This window comes from Microtus ochrogaster, chromosome 4 (assembly GCF_000317375.1).
Source record: "Microtus ochrogaster isolate Prairie Vole_2 chromosome 4, MicOch1.0, whole genome shotgun sequence".
Classification (NCBI taxonomy): domain Eukaryota; kingdom Metazoa; phylum Chordata; class Mammalia; order Rodentia; family Cricetidae; genus Microtus; species Microtus ochrogaster.
This window is the reverse complement of record NC_022011.1, coordinates 2,808,278-2,833,845: the sequence shown is the minus strand read 5'-3', so window position 1 is coordinate 2,833,845 and position 25,568 is coordinate 2,808,278. Positions and strand designations below refer to the sequence as shown.

Below are 25,568 nucleotides of genomic sequence, written 5' to 3'. Positions count from 1 at the left end.
GTTTCTCCGTAGCTTTTTTGGTTCCTGTCCTGGAACTAGCTCTTGTAGACCAGGCTGGCCTCGAACTCACAGAGATCCCCCTGCCTCTGCCTCCCGAGTGCTGGGATTAAAGGCGTGCGCCACCACCGCCTGGCGTTAATGTCTTTCATGCTTTAAAAACTTACTAAAGGAATTCATGTTGGCTGTTTTCTGCTTATACTATAATGAACCATAAAGAAGAGAAAACTAAGAAGTCTCTAGAACGAAGGGTTTCGGGCACCTTAAAAATTCTATGACCAATAACAGAAATTCTCTGATGAAACCCCTTCCAGTCTGGTCTGTCATTCAGACTGGGCGTATGTGGCCACGTTCATTCATTTACTAGCTTAGTTATTATTGCTATTTAATGTTTATTAAGTGTTCACTATGTGCAAGGTGAATATTTCTCAAACTTTTTATTTTTATAATCCCTCATGCCCTTCATCTTCCCTCCATCAAAGCCCGAGTCCACAGTTCATTTCCTTTTTGGCATCTCCACAGATCTTAAAATCTGTTCAGCAGGGAATACTTACGGTGGGGTCAGGATGTGGAGGAAACTGTCACATTCCATTCCTATACCTCAGAACGCACCGCCACAAAGCCGCACTTTGAAGTGAAGAGGCCTGAGTCACCACCCTCCCTCCAGAGCGGTCCTGCAACCATCCTGGGGGTCCGAGCCTCAGTGATGAGGCGCTCTCTAGACCCTTCGAGTAGCAAGATGCCTGTGCCATGGAGTCCTGCTTCCTCTGGCAAGCGAAGGCTAGAGAGGAATTCTTCTGTATTCTGCTTTCCTTGCAGAGACTCTCAAACAGATAAAGATTTAATGAAGAGAAAAGACACTAAAACCATTACTGGCTAGTATGCACCCTCTGCAGAGTGCTAGACTAGGTACTCCTCCTGTGGTGTTCTGGGTAACTGACCGTACAGCATCTTTTTAACTTTGTGTGTGTGTGTGTGTGGTGTGTATACACACCCATGCTTTCACACGTAGAAAGTAGAGCCCAGGAGGAAGTCAGATGTCTTACTCGACCATCCCCCTTCCTCCTTTCCGTTACTTTTAGAAACAGATGTGTTACTGAACCTGAAGCCTGGTATTTCAGCGAGCCTGGCTGGGCAGCAAGCTCTGTCTTTTCTAATGCCGACCTCCCCCCGCCCCCCCCCCGCCCCCCCCACACACATACACACATGATTCCCAATACTAGAGGTACAAGCTGGTGTTGTGTCTGACCTTTCTGAGGATGGCGGGAAATCAAACTCAGGTCCTCATTCTTACCCCCTGATTCATCTCCCCAGCCCAATGTCTTCTTTTTTTTTTTTTTTTAATTTCAAGAATAAGTCATAGGTTCACAGAAATGTGACCATAAGGTACAAAGAGCAGTGGTAAGCCCTGTGCCCACATTGACATAGGCCCCTGCCATTGTCATCATGCCCAGTAGAATAACTTTCAGTAAACAGCTGAAGAGACGGCGCTGGCACATCAGTGCTGGCGGCAGTAGCCACTCCGGGTGGCACACGCTCTGTAGGGGGACAGGCGCCCGCCATCTTAGCCTCACTTTAATTTCACTCCGGGTGGCACACGCTCTGTAGGGGACAGGCGCCCGCCATCTTAGCCTCACCTTAGTTTCACTCCGGGTGGCACACGCTCTGTAGGGGGACAGGCGCCCGCCATCTTAGCCTCACCTTAATTTCAAGTCTGCCTCCTTTCCACATGAGAGGCTGCAGAAGTCACAGTCTCCAGCAGCTCACCTCAGGGAATGCCTCCTCTGTCAGCATGGTCGCTGCTGCTTGTTGGAAACAAGTCAAGCTTCTTTTTGACATAAATTCTCCCTCTTCAAAAAAAAAAAAAAAGGTACTTGAAGGAATCGCCTCAGCCACTGTGGACTAAAGTTCCTTATTACGTCACAACATAATGGCAGACTGTGCCATGTGAACCGCTGAGGACAGCGGGGGTCTTGTCTGTACAGCCGCCCCAGCTCCTGCTTCTCTATCAGCAGTGGGCTGAATGGAGCCCTCAGTGGTTTTGTTTTATTTTAGTAAAGGAATTTGCATCTCTGGAGCCCCTACTCTCACCATTTAACATTTTTCATTTTTCAGTGGGTTTGGTTTATAAGTAGTTAATGTATTTCGTTGGCCCAAACAGCAGTTTCAATGGATGTTTTTGCCTCTGGGGACATTTGACAATGTCTAGAGACAGTTTGGGATTTCACAATTGGGATGAGAAGGGGTAAAGGCTGGACCACACTGCTGTCATCTAATGGTCAAGGCCAAGGAGACTGCTTAGAATCCCGTAATTCGTAGAGTGGTACCCCTCACCCTTGGAACAAGACTACATGTTCCCAACATGTCAAGAAGCCTGCTTGTTTTGTTTGTTTGATTGATTGATTTTTTTTTGCTTGTTTTGCATTTTTGAGATTTTCAGACATTGTCACCAGGCTTCATTCTTTCTCCAACCCTAGTCCCTTATTCACTTATGCGTGCCAGGAATATTGTGACCTCTTAGACCTAGACTAGGTAACAGGAATGCAGTGACCCTCGGCCCCTGCAGAAAACTCCATCAGCGGTTAGAACCACAGGGAGATTCTGATCTCCACATTAGGTATGGGGGACATAAAGACAAGGTAGATGTAAAAGACCTCTGTCCTCCATGCATGTGCATGCCAGCCGTGTTTCAGTCCCTGGGCTGCAGAGTGTGATTTATTGCGCTACAGCTCCCTGAGTATATCAGAAGGTGACCATTCAGGGACTGGGTAAAGGCACATGCCACCAAACGTAACATCTGAGTTCACTCCCAGGAACAGAAGGAAAATAAGAAAACCAACTTCCACAGGCCGTCCTCTGACTGCCACACATTACACACTATGATGCGCGTGCGTGCACATACGGTATATTAATGTATGTAATTTTTTATAGTTAGTTTTCCATGTAGGAAAGAGCACTAGTTCTAAGGCTAATACATTACATCCATTGTGTGGCATAGACGAATTGACGAGCACTGATTCATATTTCCAAACTCTGCCAAGGTGTTATGCATGAGGTAATCCTTCCTGATAGGCTAACAAAGGCCTTTACGATGATGAGAACGTTCATTAGAAGAAAGATAGCCAGAAAAATGAAACACACTCCCAGGTCATTAGCTTCAGTAGGGTAAACAAACACATCAGATGTTTCCTTCAGTGGTTTCAAGAACATCCCAACTAAATTGCTCCTAGGATCCTAGCCAGCCCACAGAGCCAGCGTTCCTTTCTCTGTCAGGAAGAGACCCTGGTAGAGATTAATGAGTATCTGTCTCCTTTGTTATGTAGATGCGCCGTGGATCGACATCCCACTGACATAAACATCAACTTAACAATACTTTGCTCAGATTCCAATGGGAAAAACAGATCATCAGCCAGAATCCTACAGATAATAAAAGGGAAAGATTACGGTGAGTCAAGCTTATGGAGGATGGTTTAAGGTGAAGACTGGTTTTAGTATATTCATTGGAGAAAAAGAGGGTTTGCATACTAAGCATTCAAGAAAGCATAAAAACAGTGGCCTCTGTCAGGCCAGTGAGTAAATTGCTCCATTTTAAAGGTTCAAGGACTCCTCCAAGCCCTGAGGGCCCCTCCACTTAATTGCCTTTTCCCTGGATAGCCTGGTTCCCTGTAGGTTCAAATCATTTCATAGTCTCAGAAGTCAGTGGCTTGCATTTTGCTCCTCTGAGACTCAGAATGAGGAATGTCTCTTTATTCCCTTTATATGGGGGAACTTGTCTTTGTATCTTATATGCAGAGAAGTAAATTTAAAGGTACGAGATTACTGAACATTCTGAGCAATTAGGAAAATAATGTTTCTAATAAAAATAATTTTAAAATGGGTTTCTTTTAGAGAAAACAAAGTAATTGACTTGTAAAAACAAGTCATGGGAATAAAATGTTTGAACGTTATTTTTAATAACATGATCACTGGAGTATTTACAGAGAACTTAGGACATAAAGTTGGATAATGAAGTCCGAAACTCAGCTGTTTTTTTTTACGCTGTAGTGAGTACTCCTGAAGGCTGGGTGATAGTGAGCGTTATTATGACTTAGGGAGCACAGTAGATAGAGATTATTAAATCGATTGCTCCTTCTATTTACCCATTCAACAGAGCTGTTTATTTTAGCACTAGGAATGGGGCAGCTGTGTGAGTTCATGCCGTATCTGCTTATTTTACTTTGTTTTTTTCCCCTAGGTATTTTTCTCCCTCCCTCCCTTCCCTACTCCCTCCCTCTCTCCCTTTTTCCCTCCCTCCTTCCCTCCCTCCCTCCGTGTGTGTGTGTGTGTGTGTGTGTGTGTGTGTGTGTGTGCACCTTAAAAAGTCAAATCAAATAATAACATTGTTTGGAAAAACATCTAACAAGACACTAACTGGTTCAATGGATTTTGGCTATACCACGAGATTTAACTAAACTCTACTAATTACATCAACATCCAGACAAAACAGAGGAATAACAATCTTATTTTTCATATTTTAAAACGCTCCCAAAATGCCCACAGCTCACACTGTGAAGACGTTCACAGAACTACTGAAAAATAACAGGCACTGTGACAGCTGCCTTGAACTGAAGGGGACACCGGGGTACAGAAAGGTTAATTGTCAGACAGAATTGAACAGTAAAGGGTGGATGTCAGCAGCCTAAGCCCAGTGTCCATTACCTTCTGTCCCGCTCTGGGGCACCTAACACTTGTGTTTTCCGAGCTCTGTTTCAGCATAGGCGTGAGAGGAGAACAGGCTAACTGTTTAAAAGGACTGTGTTGCCCCAGAAGCGCCTCCACAAGGTGCTGCTGATTGTGGCTGATTTGACTGGTTTTCCATAAATGCATGAAAAGAGGCCCTCATGAATTTGTGTGAATTTGTCACATGCAAGGAGCATCCTGACTCTGGGTTTATCAACCTTAGAGCTCTATGACCAAAACTATCACAGGGCCACAAGTTAAGTACCACTCACTGAGAGACTGTTCCTACGAATACAGTAAATGAAGGCTTAGAAACCTTTATGTGCTGGGCTTTTATTTTTCATTCAAGTGCAAACTTTTAAAACTTTTTAAACATTTTATATAATTTCATAGGTCTGTTTGGTTTACCAAACATAAGCAGAACCATTTTTACAGATGCTTATTGTTCAAAACTCAAGTTTTCAAATATTTTGGTTCTGTAGTAAATAACAATGATTTCAAAATACCTGGTTTTGGCCGGTGGTGGTGGTACATACCTTTAATCCCAGCACTTGGGAGGCAGAGGCAAGCAGATCTCTGTGAGTTCAAGGACAGCCTGGTTTACAGAGTGAGTTCCAAGACAGCCAGAACTGTTACATAGAGAAACCCTATCTCGAAAAACAAAAACACCTGGATTTGAGTGGTGTTGGAATCTTGGTGTCTCCTGGCTGATAACAATAGCAAGCTCCTGGTGGGCATTTTCAGTTCATTAAACTTATGGTTTGATACTATTTTAACAGAGTTTCATTATTTTTATAAGTATACCTGTAAAGAATTTTTGTCTTGCTTTTTGAAACACAATTTGGAACTAAATTATTGTAATTCTCATTAATTGGTCTGTACCACTTTTACTTTTGAGAATGTTTCATTTGCTCTAATGCTATTTTTCTTTTCAGAAAGTGAGCCGTCACTTTTAGAATTCAAGCCATTCAGTAACGGTCCTTTGGTTGGTGGATTCATCTACAGAGGCTGCCAGTCTGAAAGACTGTACGGAAGCTACGTGTTTGGTGATCGCAATGGGTATGTTTCCCAATGCCACAGTTTCTTGTATTCCTTGGCACACTACCAAAATATTTTCAAGCTGCTGTGGCCCGCAAGCCAGACCTTGGACACACACAAATGTTATGGCTTCCTGTGTTTCGTCGTGTCTGGAAGCTGAATTGAGGAGATGCTTCAAAAAACATTCTTCAGTAGGCTCCATCGGTTTGATGGGATAATGTTTGAAGGCAAAGCAGGCTTGTGAGGGACTTCCCACTTATTTTGACTGTTCCCTTTATCCTCAGCCCAATTCTAAAACGTGTTTTATGGGATTCGTGAAAGCTGTTTGAAAAATTACCCCGGAAGACTGAGAATTTTGGTAGTGCCAAGCTCTCAGGACCTTGTGCGTGTAATTCACCTACAGAAGTAGCTACTACAAAATAAAAATGCAGCCTAAATTTTCGAGGTCTCCTGGTGGGTAATTATAAGGAATTGATGAAACCCATGCTGTTGTCACTCATGCTTGGCTGTGTCTCCCCTGTGCTCCATCCACCCTTGTCACGCTGATTTCAGCAGCACACCCTGAGGTTGAGACCTGCCTACCTGGGAAGAGTCCTCTCCAGATGGAGGAAGGGGAGGGACTTTCTCCTACTTGGGTCATCCTCTCTCTGTCTCTGTCTCTCTCCCTCCCTCCCTCCCTTCCTTCCTCCCTCCCTTCCTTTCTTTCTTTCCCCCCAAAATAGGGTTTCTCTGTGAAACAGCTGTGGCTCTCCTGAAACCCACTTTGTAGACCAGGCTGGCCTTGAACTCACAGAGATCTACCTGCCTCTGCCCCCCAACTAATGAGACTAAAGGTGTGCGCCACTACTGCCCAGCTTCCTACTTGGATTTTTCATTGCCCTTTTCAAACCCCATCTTGTCATGAAGTCCTATATCCTCATCTGGTTTTCTTTTCACAGTGTTCCCATATAGGACAGAGTATATTTTTCCCTTGAGAAGTGATGTACAGTCTGGTTTGACAATTTCTTATTGCATTTCACTGTAGGTTTGTGGTGTGTTTTGTTCCAGGAATTTCTTAACTCTCCAGCAAAGTCCTGTGACCAAGCAATGGACAGAAAAGCCACTCTGTCTGGGCACCAGCGGGTCCTGTCGAGGCTACTTTTCAGGCCACGTCTTGGGATTTGGCGAAGATGAATTAGGTACCATATCTACTACCCCATGAAGTTCTGGTTTCACTCCTTGCTTGGAAAACTTTGTTCTGCCCTCTAGAATAAAGGTCTCTTCCTTCATTTGTTGGAAATGTGCCCACAGCAAAGGCGATCTCCACAGCATCTCAGGATGGTACAGTTAGACCTTCCTTCCCATAATCCTTCTCCAAGAATCTCTATAGCTGGTTTATAGTTTGGAAATATTAAAGTAATAAAGCAGAAAAAAACAGGAAAAAACCTGAAGTTCCAAAGGGAGGATGTCTCCATACCTACCGACACTTTTCACTGCACACTATGACGGTCCTTTTATTTCCGACAGAAAAGCCGTCCCCCTTGTCCATGTCTCTTTAATATATTTTAGAAGGATAGATTCTGAAGCTAATTTGCCCTCTGTATTGTTAACTTATTTATTTTGCCCATCTGAGAATAAAATTTGTGCAAGATAATCTGAGGGCTGGAGAGCCTTGACCATAGCACGGAAATTATCTTACTGACCATCTATGCAACAGTATTTTTGGCATGTTTATCAGTATATGGAGCTTATGTGTGTGTTGAAGACCTCATCACCATGTCCTGGTACCACTGGGAGGTGGTGGCACCTTTATCAGGTGAGCCTCAATGCCAAGAAATTGATGCTCTTAAAAAATGTTTTTTAGACTTATTTTATTATTTTATATTTATGCTATTTTGCCTGCATGTATATATGCATATAATATACATGCTTGGTGTCTGAGGAGGTCAGAAGACGGTGTCAGATCCCTGCACTAGAGTTTATACATGGTCATGAGCTGCCATGTGGCTGCTGGAATTTGAACCTAGGTCCTCTGCAAGAGCAACACAGCTGCCTTAACCTCAGAGCCACCACTCCAACCCCCAAATTGGTGCTCAAGTCAGAACCTTGTTTCTCTGTATCCTTGCTCCCTGGCTGCTGTGAGGGCAAGGGGTATCGTTTGTCATGCACTCCTGCAGTGATATGTCCCAAGGCACAGAGTCAGGCTAACACATACTGCGATCCCTAAAACCAGGAGCTAAACTCAAACTTCCCTCCACTAAAAACAAAAAGAAAAAGAGAAACACGGAGCCTGATGAGCCGAAGGGAGTTGTAATTGGGGTATGATTAATGGGAAAGTGACATTGCCCGCTCTCCACTGCTTTAAATTACAGAGTTCAGTGTAGCTTGTGTGGGGTTTTACTAACTACACCCTAAAAATCCATGAGGACTATGCTCTTTCCACTCAGAAATGAGTTTGAAGGCATAGAAAGAAAGAATGTTTCTTTCCTAAGTCAGAATATTCTCTCTATAATGAAAGTCCGGGTTGATTTTATTTGTACCTTAAATGGGGGAAATCAGAAGAAATAGTGGGAGTGCTTGAGAAGCATGGGGTGTCTGTCTAGTTTTGCTCCAAAGTGAATGCATATTTTTCCCTAGACAGGGTTCCTCTGTATAGTCTTGGCTGTCCTAGAACTCGCTCTGTAGACCAGGGTGGCCTCAAACTCACAGAGCTCGGCCTGCCTCTGCCTACAGAATGCAGGGATCAAAACTGCATTCCACCATCATCCAACATTCAAAGGAAATGCATTTTATGTCTGAGTTTTTCTTTAATGTGCTTCTACCCCACTCAAGGGAGTCAGAGAGATACTCACCTCTTGTTTATAAGCTCTGTAGAATAATTTAGATGTTGTTGTCAGACATTATTAATTTTGAGACTGCCTAGGGCTGTGGGTGGGCATCGGGGGTAGAGTGTTTGGCTAGAACACACTCAAGGCTCTGAGTTTGCCCCTAGACTTGACAAGAAAGAGGTAGAAGGAAAGAAAGAAGATAGAGAAGGGAAAGAGAGGAAAGATGGGAGGGACGGAACAGGAAGAGAATGGGGGTGGAAATGAGGACAGAACAAAGGGAGGGGCTTATCCAAGCGACCTCAAGAGAAGGCAAGAAAATTCGGCTTGACCTAACTTAAGCCATTTAGTTCTTGAAAAGAATCACTGGGTAAGAATAAACCTTCAGAACCAAGGGAGAGACAAGGATCCCAGGGAGGAGGTTGTTGGCTGTGGTTCAGGTGAGAAACAATGTCCTCCTGAACAAGAGTCGTCTGGGGATGGGGAAGAGGTGACTGCACTCAAGGTACAGTGCAGAGGAGGATGTGTGAGGTGCTGTCACACCTGGAGGCAGAGCATCTTCCTGGGAATGAGGGGAGACCCATGACATCTGCTTGGCTCTGATGTCGTGCTATGAATTCACTCTGTACTATTTCTCTTTTCATCAGGAGAAGTATACATTCTATCAAGCAGTAAGAGTATGACCCAGACTCACAATGGAAAACTCTACAAGATCATAGACCCGAAAAGGTAATTTCTTTTTCCTTTTGAGTCCACTCAATATCCATTCTCCAGTTAGTTTAGTTCACTCAGCGGTGTTATAGAAGAGATAGCAGTTATGATAAGCTGGAGCAAACATTCTACCCTTCCCACGACAGAGGACTGCACTTGACCTTGATGGACTTGAAAAGCTCATTCATATCATTCTTGTCCAGAGAGCTGGCCTAGACTTGTGGAATCAACATTCCCGGTTAAAAGTCAGGGAGGACAGTGGCTTCAGCTCTCATGTTAGAAAAGCAACAAAACCTTTAATTTTGAGAAAACGAGACATGTTCTAGCAGACATCGTCCTTCTTAGCACGATTCCTGTTAGATAAACAAGATAGTCCATTTTAACAGCTCAACAAATGAGCCTTGTTTCAAAACTCACAGTTCCTAGCATTCAGGAAGAGTGTTTGACTAGGCAAAGGAAAACTAAAGGAATATTTTGTTCCTCACTTCAGCAAAAGGAAGGTTGGACGTTTTCATATTTTAAAAAGTGTATTTTGATGGCTTAGTAGATAAAATGTTGCCTGGAAAGCACAAGGACAAGAGTGGGCGAGGTGGCTACACATTATCCAACATCCGAGGAAGACCCAAGGCAGCCCCAGGGCAGACTGTCTGGCTCGCTCAGTCAAATGAGTGAGTTCTTGCTTCAGAGACCCAGTTGCGGTAAATGAAGCCGAAAATGATCAAGGAAGATACTCAGTGTTAGCATCTGGCCTCCTCACACACATACACACGTGTGCATACACACATATACCCACATACATGTGAACAAGCATACACAGATATATGCTTAAAATACGTGTGCGTGTCCTGCTGCTGTCCCCTCCCTAGCTACCCCTCTCAATGTTGGCACGCACAGTTCTCCCGGTGTTACAATCATCGTGTATCAGTCACATCTTTCAAACATGAGAGTTGAACTTTCAGAAACTGTTAAAATTACACGCAGCCACATGGATGTTGTCCATACAGACCCTAATCATTCTTATAGATACAATTAGTGGCAAACTAACTAGTACTCTTTACTCATCAACACCATGCTGCAAACTTCAAACTCCTTCAAAGTCTTTTTCAAGGGAATCAATTTTAAGGATCAGAAAAGTTAGCCCACAGCATTCAGCTCTTACAATCGTTTGTAAATTGTCGATTTGTGTTTTCCTGGGAAAGTCGTAGACTAGTGACTGGTCAGACTACCTTTTCTATAACCATAAAACATTCCCTTTCCTGAGAAAACTACAGGTTAGCACTGGCCACTGCACAGCAAGGAGAGCCATGAGAAACGGGGAGCAGTCTCCGTCCCCCGCACCGCTGAGAGCGTGACCTCACTCCTTCACAGTCAGAGGCATGCTTGCCATTCTGTCAGTAGTGGCAGCGGCTATTCCTCTTTATGTGTGAAATCGGTGTCTTCTTTGAGAAAAGAAACGAAAAGCTATCAGACACCCAGGAGAGTGCTGAAACTGGCAATATTGCGAAGACAAAGCAAGCCAGTGTGAACCAGTAACACAGAGCGCTCGAGTGACCTGCAGCGCAGGCGTGGGATTTCACCCGGACCTGTGGCAATTAGTTTCCCAATGGTCACTGTTGCTCCATTATGCTGTCAGGATTGATCAGCTTCTGAAGCTTCCCCTAGTAGCGTAATGAATTCCCCCCACCTTGCCCGCACCCCCCTCCACACTCAAATCTCTCTTGAGCTGGATTGTTTAGTCTGTTGGTGAGTAGAGGTGAATTTTACACCTTTAATCTATTATTAGGATCTAATTATCAGGGTTGCCATGAGTGACCTTGGCTTTGTGATCCTAGGGCCCCCTCTAGTAGGGTGGTCTCAGAGTGACATACCCAAAGGCCTGGCTTCTCATTATTGGCCTGTTTCTGGTGATTCATGTCATGTGTGGGGCCAGGGTTAAGATCTGTGTTTGCTTTGCAGAGATGGGGGAAGTAATAGAATCCCGAAGACCCATCCTCCTACACAGGCGGCAGCGTATTCTAACTGAAGCGGGTGGGAGAAGCTAATGTTTTCATCAGTGTTTGTTGGGAGCCTCTTACTGTTTTGATGTGAATGCCAGTGATTATTATTACAGTGTTTTCCCAAGAGGGACTGGTATATAAGCAGACACTCTGGACAGACAGGATTATTTGGGGCAACACAAGTTAATTGTTAACATAGGCATGCTCAAGAGGTCAGGAAGAGTAGAAGTATTTTTCTAAAGGAAAGATATTTTTCCAAGGAAGAACATCACCAAATTTAAATATTCGTATGTATGCATATATAGTTATTCCTTGTTATTTCAAAAGTCTAACTCAGACTGAACAGTTAAGTTCACTATCTTCCTATAGAGAAACCCCTAGACTTCTTACAATATTTTCAAAATAGCTTTCATATGCCAACTGATTTATGACCCTGGAAGAGAAAATTGCAATTTGTTATATTTTTATATAAGGTATCATGGAAGTTACATACTTATCATAGTATTTATACTATGTTTTCTTACACACACACACACACTCACGAAGTTAGAAATAAAATATAATAACTCTTAACCAAATTTGGCAAAACCTATGAGGTCCCAGGATTGTCACTCCAGTTGGTGAGAACAGTTTGGTCTAGGCTGTAAACTGAGGTCCCAGGATTGTCACTCCAGTTGGTGAGAACAGTTTGGTCTAGGCTGTAAACTGAGGTCCCAGGATTGTCACTCCAGTTGGTGAGAACAGTTTGGTCTAGGCTGTAAACTGAAGAATCATTTTGTAAGTTTTAATTTATTTTCAGTGTAACAGCTCCTTAAAAGAAGGTGTTTTAGAAAAAGTAAAGGCCATTAAATTTTAATTAATTAACTTATAAGTTAGTGTATAAAATAATGGGGCTTCTTGTACATTTTATACTCATATGTATTTGTATGTTGCTTCTCTCATTGCCTTCCTTCCGTCCCCTCTCCCCTCCAAGTGCTCATCATTTATAATGAGAATTTGGAAATAAAAAACAGCCAGTTTCCCTTAGTTATCTAGGGAAGAGCCTTCCCTGGGTAGACAGGACAAGAATGGATTTGTCAGGACTGGAAAGATGGCTCTGAGGTTAAGAGTACTTACTAGCTGCTCCTCCCGAGGTCATGGTTTAGTTCCCAGCACCCAGTTGGCGTCTCACAACTGTCTGTAACTCCAGTCCCAGGGGGTTCAATACCTTCCTTTTAGCCTCTGTGTGTACCAATCATAATGAGGTGCATAGATATACATACAGACAAAATATCCATACACATAAAAATACTATTTTTACAAAAAGTCAGGTAGTGATGGTGCATGCCTTTAATTCCAGCACTCAGGAGGCAGAGGCAGGTGGCTCTCTGGGAGTTTGAGGCCAGCCTGGCCTACAGAGCTAGTTCAAGGACAGCTAGGGCTACACACAGAAACCCAGTTTCGAGAAACCAAAAAAATAAAAATGGATTTGTCTTATGCCAAAACACTAACCACTTCAAGGATATCTTCAAAGTTGGGAAGTTGCCTCCTATGCCAGAATGGAGTTTGGATCAAGTCAACAGCTCAGTCAATTTTGGGTCCCCAAAGTCTCTTGTACTCAGTTCAGTGTGCCCCATGATCTGCCCTTGGAGGCTCCATCAGCTGACATACCAGGGGGCAGGTTAGACGCACTGAGCATACAGTTTTGGCAGTGGATCTCCTTGAAGCTGAACGGCACCCAGATTGCTGTTGTGCTGTGTCCTGGGCCCATCAGAGACTTGCCCATGACCATTGCCTCTTGCCTCTCACCTCCATGGCTTCTGACATGAGATGGATAGTGTATTTAAAGTGTATTCTAATCTCTAGTCTTGTCAGGCTTCATTCTTGGCATTCCATAATCATTTTCAGGTGATTTCTCAACTTTTAAGTTTCTCTCACTTCTAAAATTAGGATGCAGGTGTCCACAGAGCTTACCGAAGCTCCGAACAAATGCTCTCAGGGCGTCATTCCTTACGTGCTTGCTCTTTATGAACTCTTCTCAAACTTAACCAAATGTTGGGGTGGGGGGCAGTGAGGTGGCTCAGCAGGCAAAGATACTTGCAGCACAAGCCTGATACCTGAGTTCGAGTCCCATAATCTAAAGACAGAAGGAGAGAAGGCAGTCTACAAAACGGTTCTCGGAACTCCAAATAGGAACTGTGACATGAAACCCCGCACACTCAAATAAATGACTGCATGAATAAATAAATAAAATGGAAAAGAATCAGGGTCAAACACTCTCTGGCAATGGTGGAAACTCAGAAGTCTGACACAGGTGACTTCAAAGTTTTACCACTGTAGAACACAGGACTCCAATTTTGTTTCAAATGAACTTAAACCAAAATGCCTTTGTTTTGACTTTGAGATGTTCCCAGGGCTAACTGTCCAGGAAGGTGGAAGGCCATGCTCTTCCTGTTGCTCCCCCTCTCTGAGTCCACTCTTCCTGTATTTCAACACCTTGCTTAGCTCTTCTCCAACCAAGACACGGGGACTTTCCCTTTAAGAGATCTATAAATCAACAACACAAATCCCAAGCTTGAGAGGTCATCCTTCAGAAGGCTGTGTCCCCAAACTCCTCTGTGACCAGTATCAAAACCTATTTCTCAGGGGCTGGAGAAATGGCTCAGAGGTTAAGAGCATTGCCTGCTCTTTCAAAGGTCCTGAGTTCAATTCCCAGCAACCACATGGTGGCTCACAACCATCTGTAAAGAGGTCTGGTGCCCTCTTCTGGCCTGCAGGCATACACACAGACAGAATATTGTATACATAACAAATAAATATTTTTTTAAAAAAAACAAAACCTATTTCTCTGCTGCCTCTCCATGCCCTGAGGTGCCACTTACTAACCCTGTTTTGATATTTTTTTTTTCTTAATCACTTCATCCTACCTCATTATGCAGGATGCTAAAGTCTTGCTTAAAAAATCACAAGGGTAAGCCAGTCCTATTTACCCTTTGCGCATGCCTGGGAGTCCACTGGCAGCTCTGTCATCCTAAAGAAACTTCTGCATCATAGAGCAGCTTTCGTCCAATAAGCCAGTGGAGTCCCAATTCATCAGTCAGTTTTATGCAAGTAGCCCCCTAAGTTGATAAATTCCCACAGTGCCTGTTGACCCAGCTGCCAAGTCCTCTTGTGGCAGGTGGTGTTTTCGTGGCCACCCTGACAGTAATACAAACTGTTTAGCGGCTCCATTGACCTTGTAGCTATTAACTGGGATTCAGGATCCACAGGGGACTAGTTCCCAAACAGGGCAGAATTTCTTAACACCAGGGGTCATGAACAAGTATATGCCCTATAAAAATCCATCCAGCATGGTCAATTTGAAGTCTAAAAGACAGGCAAGCATTTTCCACATTTTTGCTATTATTTTTAGTATGTATATCAGATAACCAAAACTGCGTGTACACTTATCTCCCTGCATTTCTTTTCATTACTGATAAAGTTAATTTCATGTGTAGTTTTTTTTTTTTAAATGTCCTTTTGGCTAGCAAATCTTTCTAAGCTGCCATGGATCATCCGAAAATTTAAAGATGTTTTATTTTTCAAAACGGGCAAAATCAAGGTCAAAACTTCTAATGAATGGATTATCGTGGTTGCATAATCTATTGTAACAACTTTGATATGACTAAAATCTTCTCAAACTTTAACAAGATTTGTGTATGTGTACATGTGTGTATTTACAGGCAGACTTAGACAGATATGTGTGATCCCTGCAGTATTGCACATGTGTACATGTGTGTATTTACAGGCAGACTTAGACAGATATGTGTGATCCCTGCAGTATTGCACATGTGTACATGTGTGTATTTACAGGCAGACTTAGACAGACATGTGTGATCCCTGCAGTATTGCACAGAACCTTTACCTGCTTCACAGCAAAGTCTTGCATAACCTAGGAAAAACTAGTATGTCCGTGTTATTTTAAATACTGTTTGGGTCCTATTTTTGAAAACAATCATGCCTTTATTCAAAATGATGACAGATTTATATTTATAAAATGCTAAGCTAGTTCTGCTTCTCCCCCTCTTGAATTTTCCCCTGATTTTGTAGCCATCATGATGAATCTAAACTGCTTTCTCTAGCTCTGTTAGTTCACAATTAACTGACCAACAAGAACTGGAGATGTTTACAGTGCACACACGCCCCCAAGCCTTACCCTTAGGGGATTTGTTTCAAGAACCCTACCGGGTGCCTGCAACTGCAGACGGCATCTACCCTATGAGCATTTCTCCAGCACACGCCCATGGTAAAGGTTAACACAGAAGTTAGGAGCAGAAAGAGTCACAACAATGACTCACAGTGAAGCAGAAAACTTGTAACAGCATGCTAGAATGGCCGAGTTTAAAGCTTTACTGGTTCATTTCTGAAATTTTCCATTAGCATTTTTGGACCACTGGAAACAAAAAAAAACCAACGCTGTAGGGATAACTTGATTTTTTATAATTATGTGAAAAATGTGAAATTATTAAGTCAAGCTAATTAGCATATCCACTAGCTCTCATACTGATTTTTATGGTAAGAACACATATAAATATATCTATATATATTCCCTATATCCTATAGATTTGACATGTAACCAAACATTCAAAGGAGTTTTCCATTTTATTCCATTATAGTCTTTCTTAATCTATCAATTTTGAATGCTGGACCATTAATCCCTATGAAAAATATACAACTGCCATGAGATTTTGACTGAATTGCCACCTACAAATGGCTTCCATTTACAAATACTTAAAATGGAGAGTAAGAATAATGAAAAATTTATCCTTCAAAAATGGGTTCATTTAGCTGGGCGGTGGTGGCGCACGCCTTTAATCCCAGCACTCGGGAGGTAGAGGCAGGCGGATCTCTGTAGGTTCGAGACCAGCCTGGTCTACAAGAGCTAGTTCCAGGACAGGCTCCAAAACCACAGAGAAACCCTGTCTCGAAAAAAGAAAAAAAAAAATGGGTTCATTTACTAAGAGCTCAAGATTTTTTTTTTTTTTTTTTTTTTTTTTTGGTTTTTCGAGACAGGGTTTCTCTGTGGCTTTGGAGCCTGTCCTGGAACTAGCTCTGTAGACCAGGCTGGCCTCGAACTCACAGAGATTCACCTGCCTCTGCCTCCCGAGTGCTCAAGATTCTTAAAGGCATTTCTAAAATTCATATATCTTCCTTTCACCACCAGCTCCGTCTGGCTCGGTGCTAGAACCTGATAGTATTCAATCCCCTGAATATCTTACGTTCTTACTCTATTTTTATTTTTATTACGTTATCATTAGTATCATCATTACATTACCTTAGTGATCAGGAGAAAATAAAGTTCGAGTTTCCCACCCCTATGGGGACCCTGACTTGGCTCTTTGATTTTTCCTTCCTCCTGAGCTCAGAGTTTCACATCCATCACAGTTTGGTTGTGTGTGTTTCCAGTTTCCCCGAAGACAGTGAGCTAGCTTCCTTCTCTAGTTGTGCTGTTAACTGAACTGCCAAAACTCTCTCCCAACCTCCAATCCTACAATAAATCTGGAACTGTCTAGAGTCAGGAGGCTGTAAATGTATCAAACATCTATGGTAATTTGATAAACTTGACTTCCCATCTAAAAGCAAATGGTATTATCATTCAGTTTTAACTACTTTGCCTAGAGTAAGAAATGTTACAATTTTTTTTGTTGATGGTGGGAGCAGTGGGCTGTGGCCCAGCTCCAGCATGGCTAGCTTTATACCAGAAATAACAACACACAAATTGTATTCTTTTAAACACTGCTTGGCCCATTAGCTCTAGCCTCTTAATGGCTAACTCTCACATCTTGATTAACCCATTTCTAATGAGTGTAGCACCATGAGGTGGTATGCTGTCTTACCGGGAATATTCTTAACCTGCATCCATCTCAGAGAGGAGAGCTATGGCGACTGCCTCACTTCCCTTCTTCCCAGCATTCTGTTCTGTCTACTCGGCCTACCTAAGTTTCTGTCCTATCAAAGGCCAAGCAGTTTCTTTATTAATTAACCAATGAAAGCAACAGATAGACAAATGACCCTCCTCCATCATTTTTTTCTTTTTAGTTTTTCAAGACAAAGTTTCTCTGTGTAGCTTTGATTGTCCTGGAACTCGCTTTGTAAGCCAGGTTAGCCTCAAACTCACATATATCCACCTGTCTCTGCCTCCCAAAGAATATTGGGATTAAAAGTGTGTGACACCACACTCTAAAAAAAAACAAACAAACAAAAAAAAAAAACCATGATTTTTACCTCCTGATTTTTCCATGAAAATAGAGAGGCTGATGATGTAAGCTTTGGTGTGAGAGATTCCCATGCCATTTTAGATATTTGTGGGATTGAGGTAGTGACCAGACAGTAACCACATTATAGGTGTTAGTGCCACTCAGCCCTCTTAGTGAGCGTGTCAGGAAAGTTGGTGAGTCCAGGCTGTGAGGGAGAAGCTTTAGACCCCAGGAACCCTCAGACTGCCCAGACCCATTTTGTTCAATGGACTTCTGAACAGAAATTTCTATATGCTGTTTAGAAATGACACAGAACACTGAACCTAGCTGTCTAAATTATAGCTTTAGGAAACACAGTACAAGCTAAAAAGTTGCAATGGGATTACATATAATATGACCTATGCAAGATTATAGTTATTCTTGAATTGAAGTCTACTCTCCCCGGGAGCACTTGTCGGGGACTCAGGAATGACTGGAAACTGGAATAGACTCAGGGCCTCAAAAGCGTTCAGGATCTCCAAAGAGGAGAATGCTGGTAAAAGCCAAAACAAAAACAAAATAGCACCTCTTCCTGTTCACACAGACCCCATATCCCAAGAAGATGGCTGTTTCCCTGTCACACAGGAGAGTCCCTCTTTGTGTTGAACCTGGTCTATGCCTATGCTCCCGATGAGGAAGAGTCTTCACAGCCCAACTGAATTGATAAATTGTCAAGGGCAACTTCAAAATTGGTTACACGGTATCTGTGGACAGTCACACATTGCTGGCCATCCTTTGCTCTCCAGAATTCTATCCTCATGAGTGCCCTGTAAAAGAAAAATGTCGCACTGACTAACCAGACCGAAGACCATCATAGGAAGAAAAGCAATTTATGTGTGCATTGACCTTGGAAGATGACACTAGGAACAAGGTTTTCACAAGATAGCACAGCACTTGGGGGTCATTTCTCTGCCTTGACTTACACAAATGGGTAACAAGCAGATCTACACCGTTATAAGCAGCTTCCCTCTCCTCCCCCTCTTGAAGCAGAGTGAGCCTTTAGACACAGGGAGCAGTAAGGTGATTGCAGGGTATCACACAGTTGGGGAATCCACTAAACCATAGGATTAGCTGTCATGGCATAGCAAGATGGCTACTGAGAACAGACTCCACCCAGTTATAAGATTCCAAAGCTTTCGGTATGGAAGCTCCTGAACACACTAATTCATAATGACTGCATTTGTTGCTTCTGGTTAGGAAATGGGCCCCCAGTTAGAAGAGCTCTTGACACTTCCTGCCATCCTGCTAACTGCCATTCATCAGAGCCTAGACTGTGAGTAACGAAGGTTTAGACAACTGATTTCTCTTAGCTGTTGAGAATGGGAGAACTATGGAAGAGGAACGGCTTCATAAATGTGACGATAGCTAGGAGACACTTTCCATGAGCTCTGCATGACTGTAAGTGACTGGAGTAAGGCAGTTCTTATATCCCCCGCCCCTTCAGGAAGTCACCAACAGAAGCCATGGGATTACCCAATCTGCTAAAACCTCTAGTGGGCCAGTATTTTATATGTAAGCTGCATTTAAGGTCTATGTGTCTGGTTTTTATAAGAGAATGGATTTGAAAAGTGTATACTGTTGAAAAAATTAAGAATGAGCCTTTTTTGGTGAAATGCAAAATGGATGTCAACACTACTCACTCAAAAGAAGAGGATTCCATACACGCTGACAGGAGATGTTTCATCTATTAAGTTATTTCTTCATTCATTAAATTACATGGCATTAAATTAAAACCACCCCAAATCCCACTACCCAGAGACAGCCACTGCTGGCCTTTTCTAGTCACAGAAAGTCAATATAGACAGTGTGTGTTGGAAATGACCTATGTTTCTCATTGTCCCTCCTCATTCAAAGAAGTGTCCAAACCTTTGCATCACTACACAAAACCAGCCACAGCGAGTTTCTGAGAAAAATGCCTTAACTTTCTGAAAACAGTATTTTATAAATTGCAGACTGTTGGACAATTTTCTGTGATAGCCCCTCAGTGTTTTATTATCTGTCATGTCAGGAGATGAGGAAATATGTTTTTCTGACTCGAATTAAGCTTAAGAGCTGTGGGGATAGCTGTCATCACATAGACTCAGTGTATTTTTTTTTTATTGCAAGGCCAAACACCCTGTTGGTATATTTTCTGTTTTGAAAGTTACTTCTGACTCCATTCAGTAGAACTCAGAGTCCAGAGGCTTTAAAAAAATGATTGTTTAAAAGAACAGAACTATTCAAATGATTCTAATTAGATTATATACTAAACACACAATTTTCTAGGCCAATGAAAATAATATTTGAATTAGTTGCCATATAACAGATGCACACTATCAATTTCTGCTTAGCTGTCCTCTAGGTATAGCTAGGCGGTATTTATGCACTAACTTGTCCCTCCTCCTCCTCCTTCAGTCCATGTAAAGGAGTCTGTCTATTTACATAACAGAAAGAAGGCTGGAAGCATAGCAAACATCATGGGGAGGGGAAGGAGCACATGACTTTACCAGAGATCTTTGTCAGACTTGATCACACATCGTCCTAGAGAAATGAATTTCAATATGTTGGCTTGCCTCTTCTCTGGAGAAGGAAACAAATCCCTGTCTTCAGGATGTGCTGACCTTGACATTTTAGCCTTTAATGTTCTAATATTGTAGCTAGTATAAAAGCACATCATTTATATTAGTATATATAATGCTATAATAATATATAATAAATAAATGTAACTATACTATAAGTAAGGATTGGTAGGCAATAAAAATACAGTAAGTTTTGGGGGTTCTAAGGGGGGGGTTAGTTTTATGTTGATGACATAAAAGTTTATCAGTTGGTCAGGGTGTGGTGATAGATACCTTTAAGCTCAGAACTAAACAAAGGGAAACAGAAGAATAATTTAAAAAATCTTTGATGGCTTAGCTTTTTCTATAAATGACAACAGTGTAGAACAATTCATACAAAATGCATGAAGTTTCACATCACAAACGATATATTTGTGCTTGTTATTAACATTCTTTCTCTTTATAACAGGAGTTAATTAAATTATTACATACAAAAAATTAATTTGACTTTTTATATAATTTATAAAATCTCCATTCTATATACCTTTCTTTGCATTAATAGTTTAAATTTTTACTCAGTAGCATAAATATTCACCTATGCATGCATATTAGGATCTCTTTCAAGGAGAACAAATCAGAAGGCTGTTATCTCAAAATAAATACAAAATGATCCGGGTGCATTGGCACACAACTGTAATCCTGGTAATTGAGAGACTAAAGCAAGAGGTTTTCCAGTTAAAGTCCAATCTACAAACGAATCTGAGGCAGCCCAAACTACAGTGAGACCCTTCCCCAAAAGGCAAGAAAGACAGAGACGGAGAGATGGGGAGACCCTGCCACAAATGGAGAGAGAGAAAGACAGAGACAGAGAGAGACAGACAGACAGACAAGAAAGATAGAGGTACTAAGAGGCCCTGCCCCAAAAGACAAGACTGTGGGGGACAGAAAGAAGTGCAGCCATGTAGCTCAGCAGAAGAACATGCACCTAATGTGTTCAAAGCCCTGTGTGTGACCCCAAGAACCATTAAAAAGAAAGACGAGAGAAGGGAACAGAAGGGATTCGTTCCTGTTTGTTAGGCAGCCAGTGTTCATTATGACAGACATAACCAGCCCTGGGATATTGCCAGCCAGGCCAATCACAAGAAGGGACTCCCAGGTGCTATCTATAAAAGTGTTTATGGATCGTAGTGGAAGGAAGCTTCAAAATATTCATGCCCATCTATTTTTAAAAGTGCAGTTTGAGTGCTGGCAAAAAGGCTCAGGGAGTAAAAGCCCTCGCTGAGCCAGCCTAATGGCATGAGCACCATCCCCCAAACCATAGAAAGGTGAAAAGAGAGACCTGACATCACAGGGTTGACCTCTAACCTACACACAACCATGGCACATGCACACCCATACACACACACACACACACACACACACACACACACACATCTGCGCACATGCATGCACACAAACACACATACCGTCAAATACCAATTTAAACATTTAACATTACAGTTTCTAGAATTGTAACGAATACAAAAGAGCTATATTATTCTTCTTATGTTTTTATGGAGAACTTTAATGGTAATAAAGTTTCTTAGGCTACTTCACATCACTGGTGTGATTTTCTATTCTCCTGAAGCTGTGAGTTGACTGTATCACTTGACAAAAAAAGATCCCTTTTGGGCCTGGAGAGATGGCTCAGTGGTTAAGAGCATTGCCTGCTCTTCCAAAGGTGCTGAGTTCAATTCCCAGCAACCACATGGTGGCTCACAACCATCTGTAATGAGGTCTGGTGCCCTCTTCTGGCCTGCAGGCATATACACAAACAGAATATTGTGTACATAATAAGTAAATGAATAAATATTTAAAAAAAAAAAAAGATCCCTTTTGAAAGCAACAAACATCCTTGGTAAGCCATAAGATCACTAAGTTTTGCCAGGCGGTGGTGGCGCACGCCTTTAATCCCAGCACTCGGGAGGCAGAGGCAGGCGGATCTCTGTGAGTTCGAGGCCAGCCTGGTCTACAAGAGTAGTTCCAGGACAGGAACCAAAAGCTACCGAGAAACCCTGTCTCGAAAAATAAAAAAAAAAAAAAAAATTAAAAAAAAAGATCACTAAGTTTCATCATACTGGTTTTCAACTGATGTGCTATGTCAACTCTTGTTTTGGGGTGCAGACCTTTAATGCCTGAGGAATGCAGAGTCACGGTTCAACCTGCACAGACCCTGACCTCGGATTGCTCCCGGCTCTGTCGGAATGGCTACTACACCCCCACGGGCAAGTGCTGCTGCAGTCCAGGCTGGGAAGGAGACTTCTGCAGAATTGGTTAGTATTTCTGTTATCATCTGGGACACTGCAAGTGGCCCTTGGTGCCTGAGAAACTAGCATCATCAATGTCTAGAGTCATCTGGTATACAGTGGCTGGCGCTTTACGATATCTCTTTCTGAAGGTACAAATGGAACCTTGCCTGTTTTAATATGGGCTGTTCATATATTTCAGGTAATCAAAAGCATAAAAGATCTTTAAATGACTGGATCCTTTCACAAAAAAAGAAAAATGAAAACAGCACACCACAGAGTTACATTTGCAGTGTTCACACCGCTAAAGAGTTAGCGCTTGTTAAAGTCCTGGCCAAGTGCAAGCATTTTCCAGACACCCCACCAATGCCCACTCTAGCTTCTCTGCTTGCATCTCACTGCGGCATGCTGGGAGCAGAGGTTCTCAGGGTGGCGGGGGGAGGTCTGGCTAAAAGGGGAAAAGGCAGTTATCTAGTCACAGTTAAACACTCTTCTACTCTGCTCTGCCCCTCTGCCTCGTCATAAAGTGCGCAGCGGCTCAAAGGGACCGAAGCACATCTGTGTGCGAGGCTCTAGCCCTTCGTGTGAGATTCCCTCCATTTAGTGCTATGTTAAATGCTAATCGGTGTGAAGTTAAAAAAAATGAATAAGGGCTGGAGAAATGGCTCAGTGGTTAATAGCACCAGCTGCCCTTTCAGAGGTCCTAGGTTCAATTCCCAACACCCACTACAGAGGGATCTGATGCCCTCTTCTGTCCTGCACACATACAGAAGGACAGAGCACTCAGATACATAAATAAATAAAAAAGAAAAGTGAATGAACTTAGAAACTTAAAAACAAATTCAGCAAGTCGTGTGCACGCATTAATCAATAGTGACCTAGACCCGTACAGTCTTACATAGCAAAGTATACCCTGCCAATAAAAACCAAAATCTAAATTAATATTTATTATTTCTCTTGACACATAAATGCTGATTTTTTATTCTAAAGATGTATTCGTTTCAAGATATATTATAATTATGACTTGTCCATCTCCCACATTGCCTAACAAAAGCAATCAATACTTAAGAGTCATATAGACAGTACATATTTTAGCTTAAATTGCTTTTGCCATTTCGTAACATTACTAATATCTGATTAGAATTAGAGCAACAAATTACAACTCAGCAGAATCCAGGTAGCTATTTAGAACAAGAACATCCACTCTATGGACCAAGTCCATCTCCCTCTTGGTCAATTGAGCACAAAATTAAGAATCAATGTACAAATGCAATGATAGTCATATGCCTGGATATTGTTCCTCACTTCTTTTTGTGTTTGATATGTACTCCTCCTAACCCCTTGTTTCTTCATATGGCGGCCAGTTCTGTTAGCTTCATTGCACTTTGTCTAGCTGCTGTGTTACCTCGAACAAATGTAGCTTAAAAAAATATTTTCTGAGCATCTTCTCTGGGCAGCATGCTTAAACTGGGGGTGAACAAATTATGTTAAGTACCAATACGTTATACCGTAGGCCCTCTGCCAAGCTCTTGCACTGAGCCCAGGATGGGACTTCGGACATACTCAGAGACCAATGTGCCTGTTCATCCCGTCTTAGCATGGGAAGCAGGGATTGCCAGGGAGGCCAGATGCTGGATACTGCATGCAGCTTCAGTCCCAAACTGACTTTAGTTCAGTGTCACAGGGCAAGTGCTCCAGTAGGTGTCCCCTTTCTCAAGGCCAGCCTCTCTCCCTCCCATACATCCTACCCTGGAGGAAGTAATTGCTGTTGGCTGAAATGCCCCTTGGAGCAGAAGCTGAAAGGGCTGACGTTTGTGTTAGTGCCAGTTCTTCAAATGACCGCAGTAGTTTCTCATGAGCCCTACTTCTCAGTGTGCTGACACCCGGACATTTAGCTCGGTTTCTGTCCCTAAAAACCTGCATGTCTGGAAACTGTCCTGCCTGCATATTCCTCTGCCCACCATTTGTGACTGTCTTCCGCCTTCTTTTTCTACCTTTCCTTACTAATCAAATACTTGACCTCATCCGTGGATAGCTTCTGACGTGAAGATTAAGAATGCTCATGTTTTCTTTCTTGCAGCCAAGTGTGAGCCAGCATGTCGTCACGGAGGGGTGTGTGTGAGACCAAACAAGTGTCTCTGTAAGAAAGGCTATCTTGGTCCTCAGTGTGAACAAGTGGACAGAAGCATCCGCAGAGTTGCCAGGGCAGGTATTCTGGATCAGATCATTGACATGACATCTTATTTGCTGGATCTTACAAGCTACATTGTATAGTTTCTGGGACAGTTTGAGTATTCCTTCCTGGTGGGCATTTATTTGATCTTGTCATTAAAATGAGAGACTCTCCTCCTGCTACACACTCCCGTGAGTTCATTCTCTTTCAGTAACTTAAAAGCAATTTCCAGAAACGTGCAGATTTCAGTGTGTATGTTGGCCGTTTGTTCACATACACACGTCCACACGTGTGCACACACACAATCCCGAAACTCAAGGTTTTAAGTTGTTTTTTTTTTTTATTTTTTAATATCTACTTCCTAGTGTGGAGTGCGTCACACAGAAGGTCTCTTGCGGATTGATCACAGAATGTTTATGGCACCAGAAGATATGCTTTTAGTTCCTGGGAAATTTCTGTCTATGATTACTACCGTCAACCATAGTAGGCTTTTGAAGTGTTATTGTGCAATGTGGTGGAAATATTTTTAAATTAAAGGTCTATAATAAGAGAGCATGTTTCCAAACTCCTTGGTGAATTTCCGAACAAGCAACTTGATGTTAAGTTGTCAGCTTCATTCCATGTCTATTACAGAATGTTGCGCATTTCCCGTTTTATTTGATAGATCACTCTAGCTACTTCAGCTTAACCTCAAGATGGTTTTCAAATGTTTCATGATTAAATCAGAATGACCTATTTGAAAAAGCAATCTTCCTGAATAGACCACTTCTATTGTATATTTTGTGTAACAATAGGCACTGGGTTTGTGTTACATATTGATATTTTTTATTTTATTTTTATAATATAGACAGCACCTAGATGAAACACCTTTCCCCTGTCCTGTAAAATACTAAAGTTACATTTTCACCAGCTCAATTGGAAAGAAGGGGAGCAGGAAAGCAAACAGCCTCTAACGTGCTATGGATCCAGTCTAGCAGTGTGTCCTTATGCCGTCGTGTAATCACGCTGGTCAGGCTGGTCAGATGGAAAAGCAAGGAAGCAGCCAGTCCTTCC

At 42.3% G+C, this 25,568-nt stretch overlaps 1 protein-coding gene across 1 annotated transcript in view; it reads left to right on the top strand.

The window, feature by feature from the left end:
* The window catches only part of Hhip (hedgehog interacting protein), an 87,689-nt gene extending 62,987 nt beyond the window's left edge, over positions 1-24,702 (top strand). Inside the window, exons 8-13 of the mRNA XM_005345395.3 lie at positions 3,321-3,442; positions 5,652-5,775; positions 6,802-6,932; positions 9,206-9,287; positions 22,221-22,369; positions 24,423-24,702. Coding sequence (XP_005345452.1) covers positions 3,321-3,442; positions 5,652-5,775; positions 6,802-6,932; positions 9,206-9,287; positions 22,221-22,369; positions 24,423-24,616 — 802 coding nt within the window. The 3' untranslated portion in view covers positions 24,617-24,702. The remainder of the gene's footprint in view (positions 1-3,320; positions 3,443-5,651; positions 5,776-6,801; positions 6,933-9,205; positions 9,288-22,220; positions 22,370-24,422) is intronic.
* Positions 24,703-25,568: the final 866 nt, after the last annotated feature.